This window comes from Paramisgurnus dabryanus, chromosome 5 (genome assembly GCF_030506205.2).
Source record: "Paramisgurnus dabryanus chromosome 5, PD_genome_1.1, whole genome shotgun sequence".
Classification (NCBI taxonomy): Eukaryota; Metazoa; Chordata; class Actinopteri; order Cypriniformes; family Cobitidae; genus Paramisgurnus; species Paramisgurnus dabryanus.
The window spans coordinates 33,507,040-33,523,475 of NC_133341.1; the positions used below are offsets into that span (position 1 = coordinate 33,507,040).

Sequence of the window (16,436 nt, forward strand, 5' to 3'; positions counted from 1 at the left end):
CTGTGACCCTTCAAATTATTTTGAAAACCAATAAACATCAGTATGTGCCTTTGATATATTTTCTCTAACATAATGACATTCATACAGATTTCCTACAGTATTACAGAGTTAGAGATGTTACCTACAGTTCATGTGTAAAAACAGAGCAGCATTACTCAACATCTGGACTATAACGCCACCACCTGGTTACTGCAGGCATTATGTGAGTTTTACCTTTTTAGATTAAACACACACCACTCAAACACTATCACTAATACCAAACATTACCAAAGACTAACTAACTAAAAATAAAACATCACTTCATCTCTGATGAACACACAGCAACAACACTCTGCATATCTGAAACACATTTATACATTTAGCAGACACTTTTATCCAAAGTGACTTACAGTGCATTACAAGGTTTACATTTTTATCAGCATGTGTGGTTTAAACCCATGACCTTTATATAGGAGCACAATAACAGATGACACACTGTAAATTAATATGATTGGAAATAAATGGTCTAACAGAGTTAAAAAATTATGTTTTTCTAGTTGCAAATTGTATGTGTGCATGTGCAGAAATAAAAAATCTAAACCTTGAGATGTCTTAAGAAGAGCAATGTTCAGTGTATTTACAGTATGTGTCCTCACGTGTGACAACTAACCCCAGCATATAAACGTTCATTCTCACAGCAGCTAATGTCCCAGTTAACCTTTGGTAAACTGTTAGGTAAAAAATGTAAGTTAATCTCATACTGTATTTAAACAGCCCATGAAATCTTCTCAATCAAACCCTCAAAGTCTTTTCAAGTACTTTTCTGCACTCGTAACATCTAAAAATAGAAAACTAGATAGAAGTAAAAAACCATGAGGTTCATTTAAATGAGTCCATATATGCAGTTAAAATATAAATGGATGCTGAATACAGAAACAGTTTTATTTCCTCTGAGGCTTTTAGCAGCCAAAGGGAAAGTGTGTGTGTTGAGTTTATATTAACACATTCATTTATTAATGTTCTTTAATGTCTTCAGTAAGCCCATGCTCCCCAACCACAACTCCCACAACTCTTAAAATCTTCATACATTTCATTCATGTTTAACAGTCTGAGAGTTATATAATACACTTTACACTACACTATTTACCCCATGAGAACTCTTACATCACTAGAAGAGCTTTTACCTAACTTATACATTGACCCTAACCTCAGGTTATTAAAGCAATATTTCACACGCGTAAATTATAAAAGGGAAATTACTGGGACTTAAACCTGGGACTCAAATCTGTGTCAATTCTACAAAGGAATGAGCAGTTTTTAACACATCATCGTGAGATACATTTGTCATTATTGAACTCATTAATGCTGTATTAAGAACACCCAATCAATGATATTGATCTGAAAAATATTAAAATATAAGAACATTAAGCCAATGTTTGCAATAATAGTGAGTGAAATCATGAAACCTGTACAGCCAGGATTAACTACACTCTTAACTGATGGGTTATTTTCAACTCAGCGTTGGGTCAAAGACAGACAAAGCCAAACCATTGCAATGTTTTTATACAGTTCTATTCTAAAACTAAAATAACCCTTTCAGTTTACAGTGTTAGATTTGTGACTGCATTTAAAGTTTTTTTTACTTAAGAAAAATAAATAATATTACTGTCAAATGTCTCTCAGATAATAAAAATATCATTGGTATCAACCGATCATGACAACAAGGAATCTGTAATCAGTATCGGATGCAAAAAACCTGATCAGACCTGGACTATACTGTATAAAATGAAGATGAAAATACTGTTTTAATGAAAAATTGTTAACTTGTGTAAATCATTTTGTAAAGCATTGACTTAGCAGTGCAAATCTCATGGGTTCAATCTGCAAAATACTGATGCATAGCTTGAATGCACTGGATAAAAACACCTGCAAAATGTAAATGTAGTTTATCCAGGAATGCTAATATATTCTCTCTCTCTCTCATCCCATCAGCTCTGGATGGCAGACGTGTCTGGCGACAGAAATTGGCAGATTTGTTTCTGTCTGCCTGGTACATTTCACAGCCTCATAAAATGTTTTGCTGCTTGTGTAAAATAAATCTATTATATAGTTTTGCTTGCATAGGAATTGATTATGAGATATGGTTCAACTCTGAGGAAAAGCTGAGGGAATACAGAGGCGCTGGCATAAACAAAATAAAGAAACTAATAGAAATGTAAAACTTTACACTTTTATTGCTGAACGTTTGCTGTATTTCTCACAGAGAATCTCACAGGAATTGTGTTTGATTTTCAAGTCTCAAAGGAATTCAATGAAGCATTTCTGTGTAGAAGATGTATTCAGCTTTCAGTTTAAAAATAATCTGCAATCCCTTAAACTACACCCACAGTAAACCACCGACACATCAATCAAAGTCATCTGCAGGTTTAAATACCGATCCTAATGCATGGACCGTTTGTATTTCAATACTCTACATACAGTAAAGACTACACCTGGACGGGAATTGACTTTCATAAATGAAATGAGGGGAACGTTTTTTGCAGATGGTTTCATATTTTATGCCAAATACATTGACATTGGCCTAGTTTCACAGACAGATTTTAGATTAAGCCAGGATTAAGCCTTAGTTCGTAGCTTTTATTAGGAAAAAAAAAACATTACATAGCAGTGTAATATTTTAAGATATGTCAGTGCAAACTGTTTGTAGTTAAAACAGCTCAAACATGTGCATTTTAGTCTGGGACTAAGCTTAAAGGTGCAATGTGTAGATTTTAGCAGCATCTAGCAGTGAGATTCTGAATTGCAACCAACGGCTCAGTCCACCATTCACTGAAACGCATAAAGAAGCTACAGTAGCTGCCAAAGGACAAACATGTTTTTGTACAGTAGTGATAAAACCAACCCGTTCTCATCAATATGCGTATAAATAACACGACTTTACACTTTCAAATAGCGTGTAATGTATACGCCAAATCCCATTTTTGCGTGCATATGATACGCCAATCCTTTCCATTCACTTTGATAGAGCGCAAATGCGTCTCAATACCACGCATCCTCTTTAACGGAATTGACGTCACCAGCAGAGCTCAGTTCACTAATAGATGATTTCACCTGATGCGCATCCATCTTTAAACAGGTGGGTAACAATAATGCTATTTTTGTTACTAGATCACTGTGTTAACGTTAGCATTTTATTTATTTAATCGCTTCTGCATTACGCGAATGTTGTCGTTTTTTTAAACGGCAGCGTATGCTTTTAAATGAGTTGTTACTGGAACAGTGGGTTGCTCGATTAGCACAGCTGGTAGCTAATGCTGTATATAAACCTCTTGCAATTGGTAAAAAAAAAATAATAAAACAAAACAGCCTTTAATCATACTGTGACTTGGGTCTTTAGATTTTAGACATGGCTGTTGACAGCACCGACTGATATAGTTTTTTAGCTATCGTTTTTCGGTAAAGTGGTTGGAACCTCAAGGGGTTATAATGTAGTCTAATCACGGCACGTGGACTCCTAACCAGATTAATTAAAATTTTGTGCACGACATTGTGTTTTACTAAAATAAATCGCGCCTGCAGAAAAAAAACTAATGTTATATGGAATTTACGGGCCGCTGTTGGGTCCCAGTAATCGGTTTATCGATGGGTGCTGACACCAGATCGGTATTTGGGGTCATACGGCCAACTACATTCACTATATAAGCCGATCTGAGATCTGTTGCTAACACAGGCACGTTGGTATAATGCAGGTAGGCAGTACTAGTTGCTTGCAGATGCACGATGCAGTACAGTTGTTTCTAATGTCATCAGAGTGAGTGAGTGAGTGAATATATTAACGTTAGTTAAGCACAATTTATTCTAAAGTCTAAAGAAGATAAACTAACCAGTGTTAAGGGATCAAGCCTGACTTTACTCTGCTGTGTTCCCATTTTTTAGTACTTTCAAAATAGTTATTGATACTGTCACAACAACATCATCTGTCCTTAAGAATACATATTTCTATTATATATATATGATAGAAGTAAAGGACTATTAAGCCAATGTTTCCAACGTATTGCATAGTAATTATTCAATGAGTGCAGAAATTACTATTTTAATGTAGTACTGTAATAATTTATCTTATTTACCCAAACTACCAACCTTTTTTTGTAGAAAAATGCCAGGTGGATCAACAGTTCGGCAGTGCCCCCATTGCCTGCAAAAAGTAAATTGTGCAAATCGAAAATGCACCAAGGTAAGTAATGTACAATAGGCTATTGTACTGTCTAATTGTTAAAGCGCCTATTATAGATGGCTTTAGTGGTAATAACATAAACCGCATTTGTGCCCCAAATATAACTTCTGGTAGACTTCTGCAAAGAATCAATAACAACAGTGTCCCTCAAGAGTAGATTTTTTTTAAAACAACAATGTAAATAACCAGTAAATGACCTTAATTTAAATCATAGCTAAAGTGTATCAACCATTACACTAAGCTCATGTCACTGTGTCTCCCCTCATCTTTAGGAAACCTAAAAAAAATTATTTTCCACAAGGTATTCATTCCAGAGGTCAGTTTGGTTGCTAGACAAACTGATAAACAAACATAGATCAGAAGTTAACTTTTGGCCAGCTACATAACCACGGCAATGTGCTTGCATCTAATGAAACAATCATAGTTCTGTGTAGGACCTACAGCTTAAGCTATGCATCAGTTTTTATTCATACTTCTGCATTTTTGCTAATAGGTAGGGATTGGCGATAAATTGCATACGATATCATGCCCATCTCATCAGTAAAGCTGGTTCCTTTATTAGTAGTAAATTGCCATCACCTGTTATTCAGATGGAGCAGCATTTACTACACAAAGCCATAGTTCACTGACAAGCTGAGCCGTATGGCATACATATCGCAGGGGATACATCTGCAATAATTAATGCGAAACTGTCCCGATTGTCAATTAACTTCGGCTTTATGTAGTAAATGCTGCTTCATCTAAATAGCAGGTGATGGCGATTTACTACTAACCAAGGAACAGGCTTTACTGACAAAATGCGCATGCAATTTATCGCCCATACCTACTAATAGGCAATGTCCATGGTAGGGCTGCACGATAAATTGCATGCGATTGTCATATGCATCTTGAAAGTAAAGTAGATTCCTTAATTAGTAGTAAATCACCATCATCTGAATTCAAATTAACCGGCATTTACTACACAAAGCCGTAGTTCACTAACAAGCTGCGCTATATCGCATTCATTATCACAAGCGATATGTCCACGATGATGAGTGTGAAATTGCCCCATCGCATGCAATTTATCATGCATTCCTAGTCCATGGGTATATTAAAGTTTCAAGGCAAAATCAAGTGTATAATTAATAAGTGTAGTTGTGAAAACTTTAAGATTGTGGTTGGACCATAATAATAAAAGCAGTGTTAATGTAGTGAACAAAGAAACTCAAAGTTAAGATAATGTCATTAGCTTATTCATATTTTTTTAAATATATAAGAAAATGGCATCATCTTAACTATCGCATGCAATAATGACAACTTAACAAATAATGTGGCCAGATAATGGACATTCATATTTTCTATTAAAATATGGATAACTAACTGACTTGGTTTCCACCATCAGGACTTTGATTTTATTAAAACATGCCGGTACGTTGACTCAGCTGCATATTTAGTCTGTCTGTTCAATAATTGCATTCACTTGGTATCCAAGTCATTATTTAGGCCCTTGTTTAAAGGTGCTAGAAAATCATCAGTGCTTGATCAACTGGACCATAGTTTAGAACCTTTTTTGCTTATCATCCCCCCTTGCTCTCTCTGTTTCTCTTCCTTACTCAGTGTGGGAAGCTGCTAGACCTTAAGTCCAGGCAGACGGCCCGTATGCAGTTGTTCCGGACCAGAGCCAAGGAATGGGCACAAAAAGTCAAGAAGTCCCGCAATCAGGCAAAAATTTTTGATAACAGTGCCCTGCTGGTAATATGCATTTGTCTTTCTCTTTTGGTCCGAAATTTCAGGTTCCTGTCAAGATTACAGAAATATAGAATTTAATTTACATTGTGCAGGGAAACAACAACTATTGTAATGTCTTTTAGTTGTTTGTCATGATGTCCTCAAACCAACTGCATTTGCAATATTTTAGATAATAATGAGCTAGTCTAAATTTACTATTGTTTTATTGTTTTATTAGTTTTATTTTCAAATTGTTTTATTACTATCAAAGCAACATACAGAATTTAACCCTGTCTGTATACATGTGGCCTCTTTATCCAAAGGAAATTCGCACTGAGGTTTTCTTTTGGTTCACTGGTTATGCATTAGAATAGATTAGGTATAAATCACTGCTGATGTTGGGGAAGTACAGAATCTTACAGAGAAAAATCACTCAAACACATGCTAAGAATAGTGGACTTGTTCACTCTTACAGCTTGTATGTTGTATAATAATAATAATGTGTTTCTTGCCATGTAAGCCTGCTATGGAAATCTGTCTGTGTTTGCTTATATGCTTTTCTTTGTTAAGGTGGAGAAACTAAAGGCCCTTGGGTACTTTCCCCTCCTGCTGTGGGGAAAGTACAGACCGCAAACCAAAAAGTGGAATGCCCAGCTCCAGTGCCCCTTTGAGCTGCCAGTGGTAGCCCATGCGGTCCTGGAGAAGATAATTTGCCTTTTTGAAGGTTTGTTAGAAGGTACGTCACATCACAACTTTAGTATATTCATGACACTATTGGGGGGGGGGTTACATTAGCAGTTTTGGTGCGCACCTGGGTCCATGTTATGTCAGAGTTCCCGTCTGAAAAGGGTGGTCTGGGGTACGGTTTGTGTTGACTGCGGTACGTTATCCTGCTGATATAAACACAATCCATCTAAATTACGGAAGTGGACCATTATTAATGACGCATGCAATCCACCCCAGAGTCTATTGCAGGGGTGTCCACTCCTGCTCCTGGAGGGCCGGTGTCTCTGCAGAGTTTTATTCCAACCCTAATCAAACACACCTGATCCAGCTAATCAAGGTCTTACTAGGCAGACTAGATACTTAGGTAGGTGTGTTGAGAGAAGTTTTAGCTAAACTCTGCAGGACACAGGCCCTCCAGGACCGACTTTGGACACCCCGGTCTATTGCTATCTAGGTGCGAGAATGCCGCGCTGTAAACATAATTTCTGTTAATTTTCTGCTTGCTTCTGCAATCGCCGATGGACAGCACACTTTCTTTTGTACAATTGGCAGCACACAGATGCAAGTTGGTTTCTGTATTTGTTCTTTTATAAAAACCAAAGGTCCAAAAGAACAATGAGGATATACGTACAACTTCATTTTGGTAATTTCTCTTACATAGTAGGCTTGTCGCGATAGTCGGTGTAACGGTGATTACCAGTCCTTCAGCCTCTCAGTCCTTTACTGTCATTTTAATATTTTCGTGTAATTAAATAATTTAGTTTCGTTAGAGAGAGCAAAAACTTACAACTGAATGTGTCTGCTGCCTGAATAGGCTTTATGCCCAGCTGCATCACTTCCTGAACTTCAGCCAGCTCCTTGTTTCCTGTCTGCCATTATTGGACAAACTGATTACTCCAGGTGTGTCTGATTATTGTTGTTGTGACTACTGAGGTCAGGCACACCTGGATTAATCAGTTTGTTTGTGACTACTGAGGTCAGGCACACCTGGATTAATCAGTTTGTCCAATAATGGCAGACCGGAAACAAGGAGCTGGCTGAAGTTCAGGAAGTAGTGCAGCTGGGGATAAAGCCTATTCAGCAGAGCTGAACGAGCGTCACATCCTGAGCAGCAGGTTTCATTTATTTCATTTATTCCTGTCAGAGTGTGCTGACACCGCAGCAACCCTATTGCATAGTCTAGCAACATCAGTAAACGTCTGCAGCTTGATGATGCAAGTGTCCCCAAAGCTATCGAACCTAATATGAAACCACCCTAAGATTGATCTTGCATTGTGTACCTATCCAGATAGATCTGATTTAAAGGTGTCATTTTTCCTGTGTTTTCGAAGCTGTGATATTCCGGGAAGTAGATGACTGTAGTCCAAACCGCCCATTCTCTGTAATCCTTGAAAAGTGAATTCTGTTACAGAAAATAAATCGCTTGGCAGTGAATTTTGACCTTAATAATTTTGCAGGTGTTATTTATGATCTAACAGCAACATTACACACTAACTAAAGTTTGAAAAATGGGATCAGGAAAAACGGCATCTTTAAATGTCAGTACAGATATTTTCTAGATAGCTGTTGGCGTGTATTTCTGTTTTCCTTATATGTTTTGTTGTAAACTTTTTATATTCTTTTTACATTTTAAACCATTTACTGCATATTAAATGTCCTGTTTTGTTTAATATTTTATCGAAGCATGTGATCCTCAAAGTGAGGAGTTGGTGCAGCAAGAGAGGCCGGGAGAAAATGATACAGAAAGAGAAATAAATAACGAAGACCAGAGTGGACAGGAGGAGCAACGTGAAAAAGATATCGAAGACCAGAGAGGACAGGAGGAGCAACATGAAATAGGAGAGACGGAGATGACAGACATGCAGGAGATGGAGATAGAAGCACAGGCTCAGGAAGACAGAGTAGAGAGTAAGAGAGAGGAAAGAGGAGAGATGGAGGGACAGAAAGACTATGATGAGCTGAGACAGATGGGGACAGAAGTGATGGAGGCAGACAATGAGAGAGAAAAGACAGAGGAAGTGGGTAATAAAAAGACTAAGGCAAAGAAGAAAGAAGTGGCAGCAGCAAACAGGTAAGTGCCATCACAGAATAGAAGATGCAGAGCAATCTCCACAATGTAGAATTTTAGATACAGAATTGTAAGGAGAATGTCTATGTACAAAAAGGAGTAGCACGGCACACTACACAGAAGTCAGACTGTATTTCACAAGTTGCTTTTTAACTTTTTCATACAACATGGAGTTATTTGTATGGCTGCAGTTTGGCATCCAGTGTGTCATAATCCAAGGTGGCCATGCCCAACAGTAGGTGATCAGAGAAAGCGTCAACAGATTGTCCTGCATTGCATTGTACTTGCAAGTATTCACCTGGCTTGCAATTTACACAAGTTTTTGTTTCTCTAAACAGGAAGTCAGCAGCTGTCCAAATTTTAAGTAAAAAGAAAGGAAATAGAAGACGCCGAAACAAGGATGATGGTAGGGAAAATAAATCAATACTTTATTTGTACCTAATCCTAGTCTAAGAAAAAATAATGTAATGTAATCACGTTTTCACACACATTACAGGCCTGATAACAAATATAAACCTATTAATGTGATACTACATTTCTAATTAGCTCTTTTGGGAGTTTTTGGGGCTTTCAGGTGGTGTATCTTTTGATCTTTGTGGGACATTGTTGATACTTTGCTGTACTCTGTGCTATTTGGTGCTCCGGCATTTTGGAATACTGTGATTCCTGTAACATCCTCTGTGGCACATGGAGATCTGTTGTTGTATGATTATTACAATAAACAAAGCTAGAATTTCATGGCTCCAACACACTTAACAAAAGCCGGGACAGAGACATGTTTTCAACTTCTCAACACTCTGTGATTGCTATTTTCTTGATTGTCGTCTTCGTGATGTGTCATACAGATGTGGACAAGCAGCAGGACACTGTGTCTATGAAGCCACGCTGTTGTAGCCCATGCAGGGGGCCTGGCATTGTCCTGCTGAACTAAGCATACATTTCCTAGTTATAGACTTCTCCACGATGTCTTTCGAAAATCCAATTCATGCCTATGCCTCAACACACATGCAACTCACCCATGCCATCACAGATGCTGGCTTTTAACACGCTTTGCTAAAACAATCTGGATGGTTTTTCATCTTTAGCATAGAGAACTTGAAATGTGTATTTCCTGACTTAAATGTAGACTTATCTGACCACAGCACAAGGTTCAACTCTCTTTCTGTCCATCTGAGATGACCTCAGTCCCAAAGAACTTGGTGGTGTTTCTGAATACAATAAATTAATGACATCCTCTTTTGAGTAATATATAGTTTCAGGCTGCGTTTCTGGAAGCAGCAGTGTACTGTGTTACGTGATAATGGTTTTTCAAGGTACACCCAAGCCCATGTGTGTCAGAGAAGCATGATGGTTTCTTGGGCAGTGCCAGCCGAGGGCTCGAAGGTCATGCACATTGAACAGTGGTGTCCAACGTTGCGCTTATGCACTGAGAGGTCTCCAAATTCCCTAAATCTTTTCACAATACACAATATTATGTACTGTTGATTTTGAAAGACCTTAAAACTTTCTTTTTGAACTGAATAACAATTTTCTCACAAATTTTGGGGCAAAGGGGAGAACCATGACCCATCCTTGTGTTCAAAGACTGATGCTACTTTTATGTCCAGTCGTTACCTCCTCATCTGTTACCAATTAGCCTGCTTATTGTTGGGTCTTCTAAACAGGTGTTACTTCAATATTCTCTGCACATTTAATCTTATTTTAACCCTGTCCCAATTTTTGTTGAGTGTGTTGCTGGCATGAAATTGTGTTTGTTTGTATTTACAATATACAGGTCAATGCTGGTCAGCCAAACATATTGAAAATCTTTTCTTTTTTTTTAGATAGATAATTTGTTAACTTAAGATCACAGAACAGATTTCTTATTGAATTTTTATCTGGAAATTAATTTGTAGATTACTCTTCACTGTTATTACATTATCTAGCTAGAATTGTGACAATCGGGATCTCTTTGATGATTTACAATCTTTCTGTGGTATTGTTTGTATTACTGTTACATTAAGCTGCAATGGTTTGTATTTACACAATTTGTTAATTTTTCTTTACAGCTTGCCAGTATCACAGCACATTAGACATTTTCCCAGTCAAGTATGTAACCCGTGAAAAAAAGGTACGTACCTTTACACAGAACATTATCTACATCTGTAAGTGCATCAATTGATATTATACTACACCAAAAGAATAGTGCTGACATTGTTGCCTTTTTTCAGAATAGTCTAAATAAAAAGAGGGAAAAACTTTTGATGATTATATGGTGACAGATTTTTAGAGGCTGGGATAATAACAAAATATTTCATTCTGATTAAACCGAATAATTAATTCCTAAATAAATGTATGACTTTTTGTCTTTTTACCATCTTCCCAAGGGCTGTAAAGAAGTACTTGTGCATTGGCTCCCGTGTCCGTCGTGGTAATGGCAGCTTTCTTGTTTAACTGACTTATGAGTTGTCTTTAATGGGACAATTAAACCTAATTAAAAAGCCTGTCTGATTTGCTATTAACTCTTTATACATGTATGCATTTGACTGATGCTTTTATCCAATGAATCTTACACAAGCTTTACATTTTATCATTATATGTGTTCCCTGGTGCTACCCATGACCTTTTGTGCTACTAACACAATTCTATATTATACAGTAGCACAAGTTATTTAAGTTTATAAGCACCTGAACATTGCAGTTGTTTTTGGGAAGTCAGGCAGGCTGTTAAATTGTGAGGGAATGTGGCATTTGTTTTTGCCTACAGAGTCAAGCTTTATCACAGCAATTTACATGTACTGCTGTTTTTAGTGTGATTTGTGGTGACATTTTTCTAAGCAATGAGGGAGCCATAATTGATATGCTAAATTTTGATTTGTTTTAAGGTAAGGGCTTACAGTCAATTCGTAATTTCATATTCAGTAAAAATGGAACCATCTGCATATCACACAATACAATTAGATACACAATATTAGGTTCATGATTTAATATTACCATGATGCAACATAATAAATATATCTTCAATGACAATTAAATTGTCAGTTTATTTCTGAGATGCAAATCTTTAACATAAACAACAGTTTAAAATGTCATTACAAATTGACAATAATATAATTTGGCTATAAATGTACATGTAACATATAAATGTTCTCTTTAGCTTTCTGCTTTCCCCACCACATTCTGTCTGGGAATTGTGTAGAAGCCTAACAGGATTTGTAAACCATGTCTCATGGTATCCTTATATTTTACACATTTCAGAAATTAAGTGCATAATGTGTTTTATTTTGCCATTTTTTTCAGCCAAAAGGTCTGGCCCCCTTCTTGGGAACCGCAGGAGAATATTAAAATGACTGTTTCTTAAAAGATCTGCAATGAAGCTGTAATGTTGGTCCCGTTAAACTGGGCCATGTTCTGTTCTGTGTACTAAATGAAGAATTTATTTGTTGTTTTAAATAAAGTATTTGTTTATAAATCTCATTTCATTATTTGTTGGCAAGGACCTCATACTTTTCAATGCAGTGGGTCAAAGTATGATTATGCTTATACATTATCTCATTGAAAAAGCAGGAAAGATTATTTTGAATGTTTTTGACATTTTTGGGCTGTGATAAAGCTGGAGGATGCATACACCCCCTTGTACATCGCACCACAGATTCCCTTTGTTTTGTTTTTTTGGACAATAACCACTGTTTTTACAATAGCTGCTGTTTAAATAACCTTTAAGAACCTTGTAGTACTCCGTATATAGCCAGTGTTTTAAATAACCTTACAGTTAACAGTAACCATATTACTTTATCTCGGCACATTGTCTTTTGGGGCAAGTTTTCCATGTGTCAATGAAGGTTATTGCTACAATACACTCCATAAAAAATGGAAAGGAACATGCAGGTGTATTTACAATTTAAAGGTAGGCTACTTTATTGGCATGATTGTGTGTTACAATACTGCAAAAGCGTTATACAGAAAACAAAATATAGTAGTCAACATTTGAAGTGGATCAAAAACATTCAACAAATTTGTCCTAAAACAAGAACGGGTATTGGATATTGGTTTTAAGAAAACTTTTAGAAAAGGATTTGATCCACTTCAAATGTTGACTAGTGTACATACAATAAAACAAACATTAAACGTTATGGGTACTACTATAAATACAATATGAAGAGTTTGGTTCCAAAACGAGATGATAAAGATTTTATTATGTTATCATGATTTAATTGTGCAACGTTTTTAGCTGTTTTTTGTTATGAAGGCTTAAATCAAAACAAACCAACTGCAGTTTGATATTAACTGGAATGCATATTTAAAAAATTGATTTTGAAAAAGTTATCTCGTTTTGGAACCAAACGCTTCATATCATATGATAATATTTTAATTACTAAACAGACTTAAATTTTCACTGCGCAAATGAGAATGAATAAATAAATACGCAATAAATGACAAACAATTATTTTACAGTCATAATCTCCCATGCAAATATGTGCCACATAGGCTACAGTAGTTCTAACATAGTCGTTACTCCAGATGTAACGTTCCACTAGGCTGCTTTCTAGCGAGAAATGTGAATTGTATTTTCGCAATGTTTGATCAGTGGATGTATATTGTATTTAGTTCTATCTCTAGTAACTTTTTGTCCTTTAAGTCTAGAAATAACGATTTTGTTTTCAGTATTTGGTAGCAGAAAGTTGCGAAAGTACGGCGTGCAGTGGGCGGGGTTTGCTCAATAGACCCTTTTACAGCTCACGTGATCAAATAGCCTGCGCGCGCATTTGGGCAACAGAAGTGGTGTTATTCCCCATTGGTTCTAACGTGGTAGCAACTCAGAAAGTTTATTAAAACGGTTTCTCAACATCAAAATGTCCCGTTGTTGCGTTTGGTTGCACTAATATAATATACTAATATACGTATATATGTATCTGGCAACTTTATTTTTGGCCATCTGCTAACGTCTTTTATCCACTCCACTATAGTACACGGATCTGGTAGCTGTGTTGAAAATGTTGATAAAGTCAATTTTTTTAAAATAACTTACTGTTTGTGTTGCTTCACTGTTGATTCTTACGATACTTCCGTTGCCTAAATGCGCGCGCATACGCTGCCACGTCATCATTGTGTACAAACAGTAAAAGGGTCTATCTTCTGGCTGAAATCTGAAATAATAATAAAATTATATTTACTTTTTATTAACACAGATCGTCGATATGCAGTCTAATTGCTAGTAAAGCTGTAGGCGAATAGATATATGATATATTTAATTAGTAGATATATTTAGTATATTTTACAACCCACCTTGCAAACCAGAAGAACTACAAATCTAGTGTTGATTTGTATCAAGCTGCATGGTGTGTCAGTAGGGAATTGTAGTTTTTAAAACTAGTGCTTTTTAAGGATTTGGGGTTGTAAAAAATGAGTTGAAAGTATAGTCAGTGATTTAGGGGGAATGTGTAAACACACATATGCAATATTATAACATACATTTTATAAAATGTTAATATATTTTAATTTATAAGTAACACATACACTGACATACATGCACAATTTGGCATTCAAAACTAAGAGGCCCTGTATTTATTTCTTTGTTTAAAGTTTTTTTTTGCCCTTTACCACAAAGGGCAAATTGTTAATTTATTAACATATTCTTCCTTCAAACCCCTGTCACTGTGAGAAACTACACACAGCATTTCCAGAAAAGTTGGGATTTTTGTGCGTCAGCCACGGCATGGGTGAGATACGTGTGTGTGAAGGTACCATAGGCGCAGAGGCATATTGGATTAAAAAAAAACACATGTTGCCATCAAGGTGACGTCTCTTCACGGGACATCCATGCTTAGTTTAGCAAGACAATGCCAGGCCTTATTCTGCATATGCTACAACAGCGTGGCTTCGTAGACACAGAGTCCATGTGCTTGACTGGCCTGCTGCCAGTCCAGATCTGCCTCCTATTAAGTGTGTATATCAAATCATGAAGAGGAGAATCAGACAATAGTAACCACATACTGTTGAGCAGCTGAGCTATGTACCAGCAAGAATAAATAAAAATTCCAATTGCAATGCTTGCACCATTAATATCTTCACTTCCCAAAAGATTAGAACAAATTATTAAAAGAAAATGGGGTTTGTTTACCAAATCCAGCATTTTTATGTAATTCCAACCAGATGGTAATTCATACAGAACAGGGGTGGGCATTCCTGCTCCTGGAGGGCCACTTTACGCAAAGTTTAGCACCAACCCTATTCAAATACACCTGTATGTTATTTCCAAGCCTTTGATTAGATTCTTTAGGTGTGTTTGATTAGGTTGGAGCTTAACTTTGCAGGACAGTGGCCCTCCAGCACCAGCAATACCCAACCCTGCTGTAGAATATAGTTTAGTGGCCAGATAAGTAATGGATTGTTTCATGCTCCCTCTTGTCCAGGCTTCTAATCACACAGACAGGCCTGTCATTAAAAGAAAAGCTTATATTAAGCAACAGGAAACCGTCTGAACAGTAGGACTGTGATAAAGAAGTTATGTGTAGCATCTAGGTCATGGTTCCTTAAATCTTACCCTGGAGGGCCGGAGCACTACAGAGTTTGATCTAGGTGTTGAGATACCAACATCAAATCATACTGTGACCCACAGTATTAAATAGTGAGGTCTCTGCCAACACCTAGCTCTACCAAGCTAATGATGAAACAAATTTATAAATAAATATGCTAGGCTATGTTTAATTTACACCATGTATTCAATTCAGCACAATACAACTTTGTTTCCCACAATGGCACAGTTTAAAAGGGACCACACTGATGATGCCAACAAACAACAATAAACAATAAGAATCTGATTGGATCTGTAGTCATCTCTTGTATTTGTATCTTTGATTAACCATGTGGATGGACGATAGTGGCCTTCCGAGCCAACCAGCAGGCCACATCTGACCCATGTCGAAGGCTGATAACCACAGCAATTTAATCAAGTAATCAAGCAGGTGTTGTGAAGTGCTTAGCCCCTCCAAACCACCTTAATGGTCATACAATATGAAGTTGTAGCTTCAATATTCCTCCTTTAAAAAGTTTCCTACATGCATTACTGAAGATAAGAGTTATGACCTTGTTTCCGCATCTGATTTGTAGCATATTCCTACCATGGGATTAAGTTGATATTCAGATGGATATTTCTATTAAATTTACTTTTTTCTATTAAATTTACTTTTTAATTTGCATTGCATTGCCTCAAATCACTGAGCTTCTTAAAATAATGGCTGTTTTTAAACAGAAGAATGCATCCTTCTGATGTTGCATACGTCATCAAGACTGTCTTATTTCATAATATTAACAATTAGCCTATAAAATGGTTAATCATAAATTATTGCAATAAGCATATGGCTTTTAATAGTAATGCTTATTTAGAAACGGACATTATTCAAACTTTGGTTGTTGCTTAAATGTAAATTTTGTAACTGATTGCTATTGCAATGTTGTTTGTATTCAGTGCACTTTAAAGTAATCTGACCCAACCCTACTAACCAATCCTTGGTATATAAATGTGGCTTACAATATGGTTTATATTTAAACAAGCCTCTACAATGGTTTTACAGTCACTATTTTAGTTTGTTACATCTAATTGCATACATATATCTTAATATGAGACATGATGTGGCCTTTAATGTTCCAAAATTTTCATAGTATAGGTTGAATCTAAAATGTTAAATTTTTTCTTCTTAGGGTTGTTGTGTGAGAAGCAAAAGTCAACTATAGTCTGACAACT

At 36.4% G+C, this 16,436-nt stretch overlaps 1 protein-coding gene across 1 annotated transcript; it reads left to right on the plus strand.

The window, feature by feature from the left end:
• Window positions 1–2,882: 2,882 nt before the first annotated feature.
• Window positions 2,883–10,815, plus strand: LOC135732834 (uncharacterized; the record flags this gene model as incomplete). Its single annotated transcript, XM_073814815.1, has 7 exons — window positions 2,883–3,115; window positions 4,132–4,213; window positions 5,810–5,944; window positions 6,491–6,656; window positions 8,330–8,717; window positions 9,053–9,120; window positions 10,763–10,815. Coding segments are annotated over exons 1-7 (927 nt in total), but the record flags the coding sequence as incomplete, so codon positions are not given.
• Between the last annotated feature and the right edge of the window lie 5,621 nt (window positions 10,816–16,436).